Source organism: Brienomyrus brachyistius, chromosome 4, assembly GCF_023856365.1.
Source record: "Brienomyrus brachyistius isolate T26 chromosome 4, BBRACH_0.4, whole genome shotgun sequence".
In the NCBI taxonomy this organism is placed as follows: Eukaryota; Metazoa; Chordata; class Actinopteri; order Osteoglossiformes; family Mormyridae; genus Brienomyrus; species Brienomyrus brachyistius.
Genome location: NC_064536.1, coordinates 30,699,566 through 30,717,589, shown reverse-complemented (window position 1 = coordinate 30,717,589; position 18,024 = coordinate 30,699,566). Strand labels below are relative to the sequence as shown.

The window sequence follows — 18,024 nt, the reverse complement described above, 5'->3', positions numbered from 1 at the left end:
CCGGCACCTGCCTTGTGGTGGGCACGCACCATTGGCTTGCTCAGGCTCCGCCTCCCATACCCCACCTACTGGCCGGCTCTGGTCTTGGCACCCCCACATACCAGCACCTCGCCTTGTCCCTCTAGGACACATTTAGATTAAGCATTTAAAAGGGAACTAAATTAGCGGGTTATTACACTGTAAAGGAAACCTACAAATAAAATGGCAACATTACGGCAATCGCTGACATTTTCAGTCTATTCTGTTTCGAGTGTGGCTCCAGTCAAGGGGAATGAAACAGGCTTTTTATGGTATTCCGAGACTCCTGTAGCGGCTTTCATATGGAAACGGGCTAAACAGAGAGCAACAAAAAGTATCCTGCATCTCTGCAGTGACTAACCTACCACCTGCCAAAGGAGTATTGGGCGCCCATCACTGTGCGACCGTTTGGGTCGCGTCTGGGCAAGACCACCCGTTTCTGTGGAGATGTGGCGATCTGCCCTGATCTCATATATGCCAGCTGTGTACCAGCCCAGCATATGATGCTCCATGTATCTGCATCAGGAGACACTAAATCACATCTGCAGAAGGACCGGTTCAGTATTTCACAAATGTTATTCCTTGAATGTTCTAATCGACCAACCCCCCCCCCTCTCCCAACCCAGCTGTCACAGAGGCCCTACCTCCATCTCTGCTGTCACACAGGCCCTGCCTCTAACCCCGCCATCACAGAGACCCCACCTCCATCTCTGCTGTCACACAGGTCCTGCCTCTAACCCTGCTATCACAGAGGCCCCGCATCCATTCCCACTGTCACATAGGCTCCACCTCCATCTCTGCTGTCACACAGGTCCTGCCTCTAACCCTGCTATCACAGAGGCCCCGCCTCCATTCCCACTGTCACATAGATCCACCTCCATCTCTGCTGTCACACAGGCCCTGCCTCTAACCCCGCCATCACAGAGGCCCCGCCTCCATTCCCGCTGTCACATAGGCTCCACCTCCATCTCTGCTGTCACACAGGCCCTGCCTCTAACCCCGCCATCACAGAGGCCCCACCTCCATCTCTGCTGGCACACAGGCCCTGCCTCTAACCCCGCCATCACAGAGGCCCCACCTCCATCTCTGCTGGCACACAGGCCCAGCCTCCATTTTGGCTCCTTTATTTCGTAAAGCTCATCCCACTCACTGAGTTACCTCAGCCCGCTTGCACATCATTGTTCCATTTTAGCTTAAACATGCCTGTGGCGCAGCACTGAGAAGGACACCGCAGAAAAATGAATCAAATCAGGTTGAACTGAACAGAGTCTATCCTGGTCGACGAGTTGCCCGTTGCCAAGGAGACACCATTTCGGGTGGAGAAAAGGCTGAAGCCGTGTTGCCTAACCTATGCTAATCAGCCACACAGAAATAATTACCGAATCATTTCTAAAAGTTTATAGCTGTCTATTAATGATTTATGACCCAGCACTGTCAGGCTATTTCGGTTGACTGACGGGCAGGTTAATGAATGGGATTGTAGTGGGGGGGGGGGGGCTTCAAAATAGCAGGTGCGTAACAGGTTTGACGTAGGAGCAGCTGGAGTTTAGATGAAAGATCCACTTTTGCTCAGGTGGAGCTCAGTCACCCGATCTGGCATTACAGCCGCCACACGCTGGAACATCTGGCGGAGCGAGCAGAGACCTCCTAAGATGCTGTTTCCTTTGGGTCACTGTTCAAACACCAGAGCCAGAGTGAAAACATGTCTGGGGGAGCTGGACCGGCGCTCCTACCCTGTTAGGTAAGACCCTCCATGCTGCCAGTATGTCTGAGATCAAGGACCATGGGGAAGATGGAGGATGAACAAAAGGATGAGGCCCTGGATGAGACCTGCTACCATCACTGCTCATTTTTAACGGAAAGAAGAGTTTAGAAGATAAAGTATGGGACAGGGGTTTCGGGAAGGCCAAAGGGAACTGAGAATCATTGTCAATGATGGAATGGGATGTCAGAAGGTAGTAGGTCATCCTTGACGATGACCGCAGCCATTGTGGGGCTTTTTTGGTTGAACATGGGTGTGATGATCGAGTTACAGTCCAGCCAGGGTAGGTATATTTGTACAAGGTGCCAATATCTTTGTAGATGTGGTCAGGAAACATCTCAGATCTTGGGGCCTGGGGGGGGGGGCAATCCCTCGCTGGCGTCAAGAGCTGGGGGCGCCTGCTTCACTGGTAACGGTTATCCCAGAGAGTTACGTTTCTTGGTGACCGCTACTGTTCCATGAGGGCAGGCAGTAAGATGTTTTTGATCTGGGTGACGGTGTGTGAAACACGTCCCAGGTGAGTCACACGTGGACCTCGACGCTCCCCAGGGAAGTCAACGACCAGCAGGAAGCCTCACGGTGACTCAAAAGCCTAGTATGGCTCACAAAGCCGCCATTGTGTAGACTGCAGTTTCACTGCTACACTGAATCAATGGAGGCTTGCCAGGGACACAACTAAGGGATGCAGTGCCAGTTGAAGTCCCCTGTCTGAGACAAAATGAAAATGGCTTCAAATCAGACGGTGCCCCAGGCCTCCTGTTTCACCTGATGTGGTGACCAGCACTGGTGGGGTGACGTCTAAGGCCGAAGGCGATCTAGAGGGCCATATCGCTCTCTCATCGTCTGAATGACGTGTGATATTTGTCCAAGAGAGCATTGGAATGTGCCGTTGAGTATGTAGTGTCTCAGACTAACATGCATCAATGGAAGGTCGCTCCCAACAGGCTGACTGGTCACAGACATGCAGTATCTGCATGAATCAGTACTCCAGACTTCAAGGTGAGGCTGGGTGTAGAGTCCCGGCTTCATCTACACTGCGATGGCTACCGACAGAATTCCTACTGCACTCGGGTGAGAAAACCAAACAACCGACATCCATTCGAGCACTTTGTAAAAATTTTGAAGTCCATTCTGTCTGCTCTCTGACAAAGAGGTGTCTGCCTGAAAGTTTCAGGGCTAGAACAACATAAGTGTCATTTTTAATAGGAGTGATGGCACACCATTACCCATAATTCAGTGCATGTCATCCAGGAAAGGCCGTGACCAATACCATGGTCAGTCATTCCATGGCTCAGCTCGGGGGAAGATGGAGCTTTGATGCCAGCTGTAGATCAGCTGTAGGTTTTCTTGAAAGTTCTTTGTCGCTTTCTTTGTCCCATCACCCAGCGTGCGGCGCCTCACAATTGGAGAATGAATAGACATTAAGAGTATCACACCTACCCTTCCAGAATACTCTTCCATGTCAAAGAAGAAAAAATGTGTGTCTGGGTGATTCTGTGTGTGGACATGCCACAAGGCTTATTGCTCGACCAGTCCGATGCTGAGGGTTCATTTTGGCTTGCTAGGATTCCTGCTAATTTAATTTGACACTTATATTACTGAGAGACCCTGTCTGGCACTTTCACGAGAGCGTCCTTAAAAATCGCCCCGTGTAATAAGATTTCCGAGACAGACGAGGGAGGTGACAGCTGCTATCATAACACAGACATGCTGTCCTTCCCAAAGAAGCTTCTTTCAGGAATCTGGATGCCCGCAGAGATGTAATGTTCAGTATGCCAAGCGTCTCCACAAAGGTTTCGTTCAGCGGAGGTTTAGCATAGTGTCGGGGATAGAGGCAACGTCCTGATGTGTTTTGCATGGTTGTCTGTGCTGGTTTTAAGCAGATCTCAGTGTACATCCCTGCCAGAGGAATTAAAAGCAGATTTCTGTGTGGAACAGCACATCCGCTGCCAAGGGGAGCTTGGATGTGTGAGGGGATTCTCTTGCGGGGAAACGAGAGAGTTCATCTTGTTGAACCCTACATTTGTCCAACAGAAACCCATGTACCTACAGCACACATGACTCCGGCGTATATGTAATGAGCGGGGTTGTTTACAGGGGCGGGCCCAGGATCACTGGCCCCAGCTGAATGCTGATTGGCCCCAGAAGTGCCCTCTCCCTCGTCACTCATTGACTGACAACATATCATTGGCTAATGGTAAGACTGGCCCCTCTGTATAAATTATGGCCTTTTGCCTCCTCCCCCCCACCTAAAATGACACCCGGAGTGGAGGGGGGTACCATATTGGTTCATAGCATCACATGTTCTTGAACCAGGATCACCTGCAGTGTGTGTGTGCCAGTGTCCAGCAGCCGGTTGATTGGTTGGTTCTTGGAAGAGAGAGTGTGGGATGTTCCTGCACTGAAATTCTCATGTGGAGTAGTATAACCCATCTCGCACCAAATACCACACGAGTGGAACTCCGACACCCAAGTGATGGCCACTCTCAGCCACCCTGCCTTCAGACTTAGGAACCAGATCTTACAAAAATACTTCAAATTGAAAGTGAAATAAAGGGCCATTTCTGAGACTTGTTGTACCCACTTTTATGAAGAGTATCAAAGCTAAAATTTGGAACTTGGAAGATGGTGTGCTTGGCATCAGAAGGTTGCCGGTTCAAATCCTGTGTTCAGTAGAGTGATCCCACTATTGGGCCCTTGAGCAAGGCTCATAACCGCCAGTTGCTCCAGTCACTGTCTGACCCTGCTTTGTGTTGCTTTGGATAAAAGCGTTTGATAAAAGCAATAAACAAATGCAGCTTGTCTGGTCAGCTTTCACTTGCGTGCATTATGGTGTTCAAAACAAATGTTAAATATTGCGATCACTTACATGCTCAAAAACAACAGACAAATCACACACTCAGGCACACATCACAGGACATGCACACGCAGAGAGAGGCTCGCCGGGCCATGAGTCGTGATCTGATCGCTTTATTCATTGCTGTACTATAATCCCCATGACATTTCCTGAACCAGACTGCCACTGAGTGTCCTGACGTGACCTGCAGCCACAGGCTCTCCGGGGAGTAACGAAAACAGATAAAAGTCCGTTAGCATAAAACCTGAAAAAAAACGTTTAAAGACAACACAAAGTTTAAAGTCCTTTTCTTCAAAAAAGATGTAGCAACCAAAAAAAAAATTATATAAATCGTCACCGTAGTCAGACAAACACTGGGAAAGATGGATTGTCCATTTCGACGGAGCACGCTGAATGTACCACTCGAATCTTGAGGTTCGACTTCTTTTCCCCCCCATTTTCCCAAGAAATAAAGGAAAAGGAAAACAGGAGAAGAGTGAGCCAGGGAGGGAAGGGACTTGAGTACTGGATAATACAGGGGTCAACAGCAGACCCTAGATCTGCTGTTTGAAACCAGGCAGCTTGTCAATCTGTCTCCATCCGGAATAGGATGGACATCACTCATCCCCCTAATTCCCCGACTGGCAGCAGAGTTCATTTTCCCATTAGTTAAGGAAGCAGAAAAGTTCCAAGCTGTCTCTGAAGATCCCCGCCCCCCTGAGTAGGAATGTGACCTCAGCCCCCCCCCACCCCCACCCCAGCCATCCCCTAAAAAAAATCTGAGCAGAATTTAATAATAATGAGATGAGCTTCCCCCTGAATTGAAGAGCAAACAACATTCTGCCCTGGATTGAAGACAGGAGCATGATGGGAAATCTTCATTTCCACTTTTCATAACCTTACGTTGCGACTGGAGCGAGCCGCACGCTTACGGAAACGTGATGGCGCACCGCTGGCGTCTTTCACTTTATGCAAAGGCCCGTCAGTCAGAGGAGAGGCGAGGGCTCAGGGGGTCTGTGATCAGCCTGGCCATTTCTCTTTTGTACAAATAGAAGCAGCATAAGAAAGAAAACACAGAAAAAAAAACCAGAAGGATGCGATCTGTAATTAAGGCGGATAAAACATTGCAGATCGCCTGTGCTGCTGTTTTCGGACAGGCTGCCACAATAGTCAGGGTCTCCCAGCTCCTGAGGCAGAGGAGGAGAGAAGGAGTACAGAAGGAGGACAGAAGGAACTCCAGAAGTGGCAAAGGAATAAAGAGAAAGTGGTCCTCTTTTGGGATGAGAGTTTTTGGTTTGGGCCTCTCTCTCCCTCGGAAGTGGGAATCATTGAAAGGTGATCCGTAAACTGTCCATGAAAATAAATAGCTTGAAGGATAAAAAAAAAAAAAAACTAAATCTTAAAGAGGAGGGTGATTTCGGGATTCCTCTGAGGTCTTCCAGAAAGTTTGCTTTAGTTGTGGGCGAATGGGGGGAATTGAGAAGTAGATGTGCTGCCGATTTTTACCGCCAAAGAAAATGACGCCGCAGTGCATCATGGGAAGGGCCCCGAGCTGAAGTCCCTGCCCCCGTTTCACGGACGCGCTGAGCCAATAGGAAGGGGAGGGAAGATAATGAACCCCTCCCCCTCTCAGATTAAGGAGTGGTTATGTGGAAGGCCACTCCCCCCTGTCCTAACAGCCAATAGAAGCTGAAGAAGGTTGGGGGCGGTGTCCCGGGCGAGGGCGGGGCTTCACACCCACTCCTGCATGGAGCGCTTGCAGTACAGTATGTGGCGCGGCGTGCCCTTACGCTTGAACTGCACCACCGTGTAGAGCAGCACCAGCAGGCAGAGCGCCAGCACACACGGGATCACAATGGCTACCACCTTCACTGTGCCTGCCGCACTCTCAAGCTTGATCACCACGTCCACGTCGTCCTCCTCCACTGGGGGGCGCCGCTCACGGTCCCGACCCGTGTCCGGATCCCGGTCCATTGAGCCGTCGCAGCCCATGAAGTCCTTCAGGATGGAGCGTGGGTATCCTGGCTCAACACGCAGCTTCTGGTTGTTGAACTTCCAGTACTCTTTGCCCTTGTAGAAGTATGTGAAGCCTGGAAGGTTCCGGAAAACACGGACAATTAGCTCCATTCTTTCTTTATCATTGAGTCACGCAGTACTTATACCTCATTAAAACCTTTGTTGGTTTTACTAATGACTAACAAGGTCCTTGGCGCAGCAAAAACGCTGAGATCACAGTGGACACATCAGGGGCTCGTACCGTTGGCTTTGTCCACAAACGCCCCCTGTGGGGAGTTGGGGATGCCCTTCCAGACGGATATGGGTTTAGGGTACCCGGGGTCCATAGTGCGCATGTCCTCGCTGTAGCGCCAGTACCTGTGGGGGAGGGTTACAGTGCCGTGAGCCCACAGAAAGGTCACGGCGAGCCTTGCCCACGGCAACGAGCAAGGTGATCACCATGAGGTCCCTGCTGAAGGCAAGCAGGGTGATCACCATGAGGTCCCTGCTGAAGGCAAGCAGGGTGATCGACCTCCAGCACCAGATGCTTCATTGATTATTTTGAAGCTGTTTACCTGCCGATAACCCAGAGTCACTCATAAATTTAATTCTCCAAAGAGTTTGCAATGTGGGTATTATGTTTTATTACCTTTCACATGCGACTGTATCACTGCTGCGCTTTAGTTCACTATTCCACTGCATTATTTCAGAAGGTTGCTGGTTCAAATCCCAGGATTAGCAGAATGATTTCACCATTGGGGTCTTAAGCAAAACCCTTAACTTCTCATTGCTCAAGGGATGGTCTTTATGTTGCTTTGAATAAAAGCATGTGCTAAATAAATCTATCAAATTTTTATTATTTAAAATAATTAAAATGATTTCAAATAATTTAAAATGATATTTTATACATGTAAATAAAATGGACTTGCTAAATTGACCGTAGGTGTGCGTGTGTGAGTGTGCCCTGCGATGGGCTGGCCCCCCATCCTGGGTTGTTCCCTGCCTTGTGCCCAATGCTTCCGGGATAGGCTCCGGACCCCCCCCCCGTGACCCAGTAGGATAAGTGGTTTGGAAAATAGATGGATGGATGGTTTTGTTCTACATGTACAATAACATATACTGTATTTAGTCAAAATTAGTGGAATTTTCTATCTACAGATACATAGCGTGGAGGCCCAGGAATAAGGCACAGGGAAGCTGGCTCTCACCTGTCACCTTTAAAGAAGTATGTCTTGCCCACGTCCTCCCACCAGACGGCTGCCTCGATGCTCTGCGCCGGCATCCCTCTACTGAACATGGAGATGTCCTGTGGGTAGGACGGCTGCAGCACCGTGTCCTTGAACACCCAGAAGCGGTTCCCTGCAGGCGGGCAGAGGCTTTAGGAAACACCAGGGATCAGCGGGCCGTGCTAGGCCGCACCTGGAGGCTGACATCACTTGCGCTATTCCTGTAGCTTAGCGTAACCATACGGACGAGATGGACTCTGTGTGACGCCTCTCCGCCTTCGTATTTATTCAGCTGGACTCTCAGTTTGGTGATTCGGGTTAAGTAGCTGCTTCAGGGCTCATCAGCAGGTGGCTGGCGGGAGAAACCAACGCTTAAAAAAAACACGATCTGGGAAAAGCATCTCGATGGCTGAGCTGAAGATCGACCACCGAAGCCAAACGGGACTCGCCTGAGCCTGACTAAACGCCAGCCAGGAGATTACTTTCAAAGCATCGATTTTTCCTGGATAAGATTTAGCCCAAACTCCAGCCAGGACAGCGAGATGATATTTATTGATCACGGGCCATGTAACTGAGACAGTGCGAACAAGTGCCTTTTTGTGCGGTTAAACCTGATGCGACATTTGGTTTGAGCGCCTGTGTCTCGCCTTAAAGCTTATTAAAAAAGATGGGTTTTGTCATGTGGGGAGTGGTGGTGGTAACAGGCAGTTGGGAAAATGGAGACATGGAAGCAGAGATGTCCATCACAGTGTTTGATCTGCTTTTCTGTAGAAAATTAACCCCCATTTTTGCACCTAACAGTGGGAACGTATTGGTCACACAGGGGTGGGTTTTTCGTTGCTGGACCCCACTAAAAAGTCACTTTGGGCACACTAGCGTAGTTACTGTTGTGACCGACAGAGGGCTCCCAAACCTTGAGGGCCCCACGCAAGTGCACAACTGCTCAATGCCCACTGGGGAGAGGCAAAGCACGGGGTTCAGAAAGATGTTCTGCTGCCTCCCCCCAGTGCATCATGGGTAATAAGACTCAGCTGTCCCTGACTGAGCTGATTGCTTTGTTATTGTCTTTATAGGGTTGCCTGGGAGGATTTGGGGAAGAGAATGTTTGGGGGGGCATTGAGGGGGGCTGAAAAGGACCTAAGGGAGACCCACAAAGGACGAGTAGGTAGGAATGAGACGCAGTCCTGCTTGAATCCCATTCGGACCTCGACCGAGTACCTGAATCTCGGTTGCGGCCTGCAGGGGGCACCTCCACACGAGAACTGCTGACGGGTGCACGCTTCCAGCAAAGCCCAAGGTTTATTACTCTTTATTTCATTAGCTTTAATGTATGTTTACTTTTCTCTCTATGAGCCATTTTACCACGCGGCTAAGATCTGGAGTGGGTCTAGGGGTTTATAGAAAGCGCTAGAAAAACATGCCCGTTAAACTGCACAAAAGACTAATTTGTCAAATGGGGGGGGCACAAAGTTACTTTGGCAGGGGTATCTCCCTGGCTGATTTAATAAGGCCCCAGCGAGGTCTGAGAGTGCGGAAAAACAAGCTTCTCGGGGAACGCCGATCCAGAACCGGACCCTCTCCGAAATCTGACCCGGCAACCATGCCGTGGAGGCCTAAGTGGGGAGTCTGACCCAATTAAATGGAATTAAATGACAAGAGAGATAACAACTACATCAAGGAGGCTGTAAAAATCCCATCTGAAGTTTAATCTCTGCAATATTTTCTCTTCGCTCCACTTCTCATCCCTCCGAAGGGACAAAGAAGCACCTTTAGTCATACTCACTCTACATTCTACACATTTTTAATTTATAACGGTAACCATGTGGACTGGGTGAGGTACTTTGCCCATGTCATGTGACCTGTATCATGTGACCAGGGGCATGATGAAAGGGCTCAGCCCAGTACTCTTTTTATCTTTTGTCCTGGTCTGTGTCATGTGACCTGTGTCACTGGTGCTTAAAGCGATTGACACCACAGCACACAACAAAGAAACGTGTACTCTGCCGTTAACATATGTGACATTGTGACATAGCAACGGGCAGCCAATTCAGTGCCTGGGGAGCAGTGCTTGGGGGGGGGGGTTCCTTGCTCAGGGCACCTCAGTGGTATCTAGGTTGTTGCCTCCCTAACCATTAGGCCACCACTGCCCCTGCTTTTTTGGCCCAGACTTATACCCTTTTGATCCCCTGTTCCTCTGGCTATCGCTAAACAATGCTGAATGTTAACATCCTGCCAACGGGGCGGGGGGGGGGGGGGGTGGGCTCAGCCATGCAGTTTCCTGGCCAGCCCTGCCCCGGGGGCCCCCATACCTGACTCCCATTCCAGCCGGAAACTGGGCCGGCCAGGGGTGGGGCAGGCTCTGAAAACCCCCGTCATCCCTGATTCTGAGAACATTCTGAGGGACCACCCATGACCCCCTGCCTTCTTGCATACCCACCTGAATGTGGAAGGCGGGGGGTCGTGGTGGGCCTAGGATGAACCTGCAGACCACCTGGGACCCCCCCCCCCATCCTCTTACACATATATCTCTTAAAACCCCTTTTCCTCTTTTTTTCCCCATACCTATACCCCACGCCCCCCCCCCCCCCTCACCTTTGAAGAAGACGAACTTCCCCTCGCTGTTTTCATAGACGGCGTCCACCTTGGGGGGCAGACCCCTCCAGAAGTAGGAGATCTGCATGGGGTAGCCTGGCATCACCGCATTGTCCCGGACCCGCCAGAACCACTGGTCCTGCAGGGGAGAAGCAAGAGGGGCCACGAGTCCGATTAGGAGGACCGCAGGCTGTGGTAATGAACAGCCAACAGGGGGCAGAGTGGTTGAGGGCAGGGTATTGACAGGGCGACTGATGAGCGCCAGGCAGGAGGAGGGAACCAGCTCTGAGACACACTGCTGCCCCCCCAGAGGGAGGCAGGGGGAGCAGGTTGATGGGGACTGAGGTTCTGATGCTGCCTGACAACAGATGTGACGGCAGATCCCACCGGCCACCACGGGGGCCTGTCAGCGCCGGTGATTAAACCCAGTGGAGCTGTCACCGCTAATGTATAAATCCGTCCCCCGCCAGCGGCACAATCGAGGCCTAACTGATACCCTCGTTCCCTCCCTCCCCTCACAACAGCAAGGCCCGGAGCCTGGCCACTGCGCCAAATCTGCCCAAATGAGACCCAGTGGGGAAAAAAATAAACAGAACAAATAAAACGGTGCAACGGTGCTGGACAAAGGAACCTATGACAGCATGCATGGCATCTATAAGTGTGAGGATATAACGAGCGCTGATGAGGTCATCTCTCGGCGCCAAAAACGCACACACACTCCAGCAGCCATTATCTCGCCATCGTATCTGCCCCCCCACCCCCCGGCCCCCATCCAGGAAGGAAACGCCTCAAGAAACTGGAGTGGGCCCACCAAGGTCCAGTCTTTAGCTCGACTCTCTCACTCCCCAGGGTGGGAGATCGGCCAATGAGACATGACTTCCTGTCATTGATGCGTACACCTATGGCACTGTGGCTAAATCACAGGTTTGGGCAACATGTCACTACTGGTTCACACCTGGAGCAGTGTGGCTACTGTTGTACCTTAGACTCACAGCTGCCTCATTCCTCAAGTGGCTCAGAATAAATATGCGACGCTAAGTGGCTAATAATTAATGAAGCTCGTTAACTCCGTGTTATGCCTCAAATCCTTCAGGCTGCCCATTTGGAACTGGTCACATGGTCCGAGACTAGAAATTCTCGAGGCTCAAATTCCACAGATACTGCTGCTCTAGTACCTTTGAAGTATGGGAGCAGGTGCACCCAGTGGCCGGATCGTCTGGTAGACCTGCCCTTTCATGCAAACAGCCAATCACGTGGCTGAATACATACACCACACAGAAAGGGTCAGGAAGTTCGTTTACGTTTGTGGCTAAGATATGGAATCCAGGCCAATGTTTCTCAGCCCAGTCCTCAGGGACCCCCAGACAGTTCACCGTTTTGCACTCTCCCAGCTCCCAGCCAATCAAGAACAACATAGACCTGGTACAGGTGGCTGGGAGCTGGGAAGGAGCGAAAATGTGGACGGTCTGGAGGTCCCTGAGGACTGGGTTGAGAAACACTGGTATAGGAGGTTCTGTGATTGTTGGAGTCGGTCATGGTGGTACCAGCATCTCAAAAGCAGCCACGAAAAACATCCCTTCAGTGGTATTTTTATGGCTGAAGACGCTTTGTCCATGAGAGAGGTCAGAGAGAAAGGTCAGACAAGCTAAGAGCTAAGAGGATAACAGCCAGTGTCACTTCCTCACTTCGTCTCACTGCATGCTTTAATGTATATGGCTGAGATAACATTAAAGCTCTACTTGACTTGGCTTGACTTGACTTGACAGTGCAGCAGCGGTGTTCAGAAAGGCTTCTCACAACTATCCTTAAAGTGTTTCTGTAGAGAGGGGTGCGTCTAACCTAGTACTTAATAAACTGTGTGTTAACGTAAACAGCATATAGGTCTTAGGTCTCCATTTAAACATCTTGAACACAGTTACACATCATTTCATCAGAACTATTTCGGTTTTGAGTTTTAAGAAACAGACTCCCTTGGACAAAAAAAAAAAAGAAAAACACATTTCTAATTAAAGTCAGGGCTCCAAGTTTTTTAAAATCCTGTTAACTTTCATGTGGCTCAAATTAATTTGAATAGTAACAGATGGAGGGGAAAATGTTTAAAAATGGGAATGAAGTCGCTGTGGGTACAGTATGCGAACAAAGGGATTCCCGTTTGAGACGCCTTGGGATTTGCTGATGCCCGCAGTTAATTAACCCCTTTCAAATACCTTTTTTGACAAAAACGTACTTCCTTTTCAGATAGAGCAGGGCGGAAACAGGGGTGATCACGCGTGTTTGGTAAAGGAGGAGAGCATACGTGTGCTGGATCAGACGTGACTTAAAACATGCATGTGGACTCAGACACGCAAACGTTCATTGGAGGAAGAAGAGAGAGTCTGGGGGTGTCCATGCCGGGGGGGGGGGGGGGGGGGGCCGGGGTTAATAATCATCCCTGGAGTCTGAAAGTAAAGTTACCTGGGGTGGGGGAATAATCCCAGTCACTGGGGGGTAGATACAGCTAGCCTTGATGGCTGAACTCAGTCAAGAAGACAGGTGGAGAGCAGCTAGGTATACTGGGGCAGAGGAAGAGCCCAAGCCCTGCATGTCCATGCCACGGGGCTGCTGGGGAAAGCAGAGGCTTATGGGAGTGGTGGGCAGGGAGCACTTAGGCTCCCGCGACTAGGAGGACGCAGGCTGCAGAAAGTCTCAATTACCAAGAGATCCAGAGACTGATGTGAGGGGAACGGGGCTCATTCTTTCTCCCTCTCTATCTCTCCCTCCATCTCTCTCTATCCCTCACTCCTTCTTTCTTCCGCTCTAACTCTCTCTCCCACTCACCCACACACTCTATCTCCATCTCTCCCCTTTTCTCTCCCTTTCCTTCTCTCACAGATCCCAGGGAGCGTCCGAGTCTGAAACACAGGGCTCAGGATCCGGCCTCCCATCAGGAAGCAGAGAGGAGAGTCATGGGGGGGTCGTGAGAGTGAGGGCTCACACCGCACAGATACTGGCTGTTTATACCCACTGAAAAGCATGCCATGTGAATGGAGGTGCTACGCGGTTCAGGCACCTGTGTTCAGGTCCGCGGCTACGTGACACTGACCCTGATACTTTAGGGACACCAGCCCTGCTTCAGCAGAACAGCCCTCACCCCCGAAAGCCCCTACCTTAAACACAAACATCTCCCTGCGCAGGATGGCCAGTGTGTTGAACCCCCCCTCGCAGATGTCCGGGCGGCCCCCGCCATAGGGGGGCTTGTCACCCGTGGGCAGCCGGGGGGGCCTCGTCTGGCGGTCATGCTTGCGGGGGTCCAAGGGGGCGTGAGAGCGCGGGGGCGGGGCTGTGGGTAGCGGCCGTGTTGGCTGCGGTGCCTTGTCCGGCGGACCTGCGGAGGAGTGCTGGTTGTGACATCACTTCCTGTTTACAGAGCAGGTGGCAGCGCGGGCGAATAAGCAACACGTGCCCGTCCCTACCCCCGCATCCCAACCCCTCCCCCCCAAACACACACACAGACAGAGTACCGAACTGCTGAAGCTCACATTGGATAAGACCTGCACGCAGAGAACCCTGCCCCCCCCAAATCACTGTCAGGCTAGCTGGGAAAGAACAGCTATTTGAAGATAGTGGGTGTATTATGACATATATAATGGGGTAACAGACACAGACAGACAAACATACACAACCACATACAGACAGACAGACACACACAGACACAATTAGACAGACACAGACAAACAGACACAGATAGACACAGACAGACACGGACAGAGAGACACAGACAGACAGACATAGACAGATAAAGATTGACAGACACATACAGATAGAGAGAGACAGACAGACACACAGAAACCCCCCCACGCAATCAGACAGACACGCGGTCTTGTGTTTAACAACGACGTCTCCTACCAAGTACCTGGTAAATAGCTGCTGAATGTGATTCGCTGGCTTTGGTAATTCGGTAACAGTGCGCATTTAGATGCCATACCCGGCAATATTATTACTGTCGTATCAATTACATCACATATCGCACTTATTATGAGTCATTTTGTGAGTCACATCCACCCCCCCTCGCAGCACCTCCCACCTGCAACTAGAATGCCGGAACCCAGAATTCCCAGCATGCAGTGGAATCAAAAAATAATAAAGGGTTCTGTCCAAAGCTATCACAACCAGAAGGGACAAAATATTGGAGGTGATATTGGATAGATAGATAGATAGATAGATAGATAGATAGATAGATAGATAGATAGATAGATAGATAGATAGATAGATAGATAGATAGATAGATAGATAGATAGATAGATAGATAAATGGATGGATGGATGGATGGATGGATGGATGGATGGATGGATGGATGGATGGATGGATGGAACATGCAGCTATGGACAGACGCAGCCATCTCTATGGGAACGCCAGGATCCACTCACCATAAATCTTCTGGATGCCCTGCAGGTCGTCATTGGGCAGCCTGAAGTTCTCCGTGTCCATGTACTGATAGAAGGGGGCCATGATGGCCGTGGGGTCGTTGGAGTGCTCCAGGCCCAGGGCGTGGCCCAGCTCGTGCACCGCCACCAGGAAGAGGTCGTTTCCTGAGAAGGACACACAATCGCACACACGATTAGGGGGGCTGCGGGACAGGAAATGGGGGGGGTGCGTGGTGGAGGCAGGGACCCTCAGGGGCACTCAGAGCCACGTCACCATGGCGCTGCCCTCCCAACCTAACCCGGGCAAACTGTCGCCGTATCACATGACCCCAACCTAACCCGGGCACACTGTCGCCGTGTCACATGACCCCAACCTAACCCGGGCAAACTGTCGCCGTATCACATGACCCCAACCTAACCCGGGCACACTGTCGCCGTGTCACATGACCCCAACCTAACCCGGGCACACTGTCGCCGTGTCACATGACTCCCGGGCAATGTGACAGGGTCACAGTTCCAGTATCCGACCAATCAGAAGCTTTGCACATTGGCACTGTGAAGAAACTATTACGTGTGTGTTTTTAATCTCAGCAACAATGATGACAGGAGTGGAAAGACCTCATTATTAGAAGCACAGCTGTCGGGAACCATCAGCAAGACATTCAAAAACATGGCTGAATAACTGAAGAAAATTAGCATAGGGCATTGTGGGTAATATTTGGGGGCGGGGGGGGGGGGGGTGCACTGTTATATGGGGGCAGCTGTAGCACTGCCACAGTGCCAGTTGGCGTATTGAGAGCTCCACACAAAGAAGCCATAAAGCACATGGCCGTGGAACACTTTCCGGATAATTCTGGAGAGAAACGCTGAAGGGTCTCTGTTAATGTCATGTTTAAAACACCAACTTTGTGTGCATTAATCCAAAACTTTCAACAAAATGCCCAACTCCCCTGGCAGCCCACCAGCAGAGTCCACCCCTCCCCCCGCACAGCCATGATGAGCACCCATTACGCAGGACAGACACAGCGGCCATCGTTAGCCCCCGCTTAATTTGGCTAGGAGGAAGTGCAGGTAAGTACAGCTGAGTACAACTGGGTACAGCTGAGCTGGCATTAGCAGGTTACTCTTTACAGAAGTGCACAGTGCTTGTGGATCCCTCGCTCTGTAGGCAGTGAGACATGCCCACGCCCTCTACCCCATCCGGCACTGACGTCCAGAAGTACCCTCTGCAGGCTGATCTGGAGCAACACCGAGATTTTATCCCACTAAATGCTGTGGTGGAAGAAGGTGTCTGTGCAGAGCTCGCTTCCTGTGGGGTTTAGCATCCACACTGTTGCCGCTGTGTCACCAGGGGACCAAGCGTGTGTGGTGGGGGGGTTGTATGGAGGACAGAGAAAGGAAGCAGAGACAGGGACAGAGAGAGAGAGAAGGAGAGAGCGAAAGCAAGGAGGAGAAGGACAGTGAAAGAAAGAAACAGAGAGAGCGCGTAGCTTAGCACAGGTTAACACAGGACAATGCAAGTTAACATAGGTCAACTCAGGTTAACACAGGTCAATACAGGTGAACGCAGGTCAGCTCAGGTTAAAACAGGTTAGTGCAGGGCAGTGCAGGTAAACAGGTCAGCATTGGTTAGCGCAGGTTGACTCAGGTAAACAGGTGAGCATTGGTTAGCACAGGTTAGTGCAGGTTAGTGCAGGTGTAGATGCACCATTTGCTTTGTGTGTCAGCTAAACACGGAGCTGTGGAGTGTGTGTGTAGCTGGGCATGCCAGCGAGGCTCGGCTGAGTTTGGAAGCGATCACGGAGGAGCCCGGCCAGGTCTGAGTCCTGGGGGAAAGTCAGGGTGGGGCACCCCGGCCACACAGAGACAGCACTGGCTCGTTTTACGCCTGTATAGTTTACGCTGTTAACTCTACGATTTGCTACAGCTGTGTGGGGAAGTACCCAGGACCCACATTCAGTGCACATTAAATGGTACAGGAAAACGCAACGAACCCACCCCCACCGCTGCCCGGCTGCCACTGCACCCCTGCATTGTTTTCCCCTCAAATCTCATATCAGTGATCCCCTCCCTCCATCTCTGAGTATTCATTCTGACAGTCTAAAAAGGTCCTTTGTTCCCCTCAGAATTCCCCCCATTCCCGGGACACCTAAGCTGGCCACACAGCTGCCAGCAGACCAGCCAAAAACCCCTTCAGTTCCCACAGTAACCAGCAGGGCGGAGCCATCGCATTCCTGATGATACATCATTCATATGGGGGGGGAGAGACGACACAGACTGTTGAGTGTTCATCCATTTGGTGGTTGAACCTCTGAACCAATATGTCATCTTAATTTTCTGTTACCTCAGAGGGCCTTTCTCAGATATCTTCTAAATGCCGTCACCCCCCACACCTCCCCCAGACCCTACCCTGTCCCTAGAGGCCACGTCCTCCCCTCTTATTAGGACAGAACCTCAGTCTGCCATGGAACACTGGATGGGCTATAAAAGCTGTTGGAGGAAATCTGTGCGTCTTCATGCATGAAGCTTTGTGATCTGACCTATTAATGTATTAATAGAGAGTTTTAACTGGCCAGTACAGACTAAACACCTCAATCAAAAGGTTCAACAGCCGACCCCACTGGGACCTGGAGAGCCCATACCTCCTGCAGCCTGCCTACACCGGACCTCGGCAGGACGGGGCCCAGACACAGACCCCCACTTCGGGCTGTGATTTACCCCGACTGGTTATTTTTATCAGTCATGCCGATACGACTCATTTACCGTTAATGTCTTTGGCGACAGCGAGAGGAGTGAAGTTTTCAAACGATTCCCATGGATGTGGAAGCAGATCCATAATTTCTGGCACCTTTCTGCCTGTTAATCATTTAAACACAGCGTATAAATGGGGTCTGATGGCTTAATCACGCTGATTACAGGACAATCTCCAACCCGGAGCGCTTCCTGTCACGGGGTACCGTTGGCTCTGTCCTGACACCAGCTAACACACTGGTGTGGAATCAACAACCTGTCTCTGTATGTGAACAAGGCGAGATGATTGTTGACTTCAGGAGGGCACGCCGTGACCACTCTCCGCTGAGCATCAACAGATCGAAAGTGGAATAGGTCCAGAGCACCAAGTTCCTTGGTGTTCACATCGCGAAGAACCTCACATGGACCCTCAACACCAGCTCCATCACCAAGAAAGCCCAG

The 18,024-nt window shown here is 50.9% G+C and overlaps 1 protein-coding gene across 1 annotated transcript in view; it reads right to left on the bottom strand.

Annotated features, from left to right (window-relative positions):
- Nucleotides 1-5,385: 5,385 nt before the first annotated feature.
- Nucleotides 5,386-18,024, bottom strand: part of LOC125740692 (matrix metalloproteinase-16-like) — a 29,339-nt gene continuing 16,700 nt past the window's right edge. The window contains exons 5-10 of the mRNA XM_049012186.1: nucleotides 14,836-14,997; nucleotides 13,576-13,793; nucleotides 10,430-10,568; nucleotides 7,820-7,970; nucleotides 6,874-6,989; nucleotides 5,386-6,706 (exon numbers count right to left, since the gene is read on the bottom strand). Coding sequence (XP_048868143.1) covers nucleotides 6,348-6,706; nucleotides 6,874-6,989; nucleotides 7,820-7,970; nucleotides 10,430-10,568; nucleotides 13,576-13,793; nucleotides 14,836-14,997 — 1,145 coding nt within the window. The 3' untranslated portion in view covers nucleotides 5,386-6,347. The remainder of the gene's footprint in view (nucleotides 6,707-6,873; nucleotides 6,990-7,819; nucleotides 7,971-10,429; nucleotides 10,569-13,575; nucleotides 13,794-14,835; nucleotides 14,998-18,024) is intronic.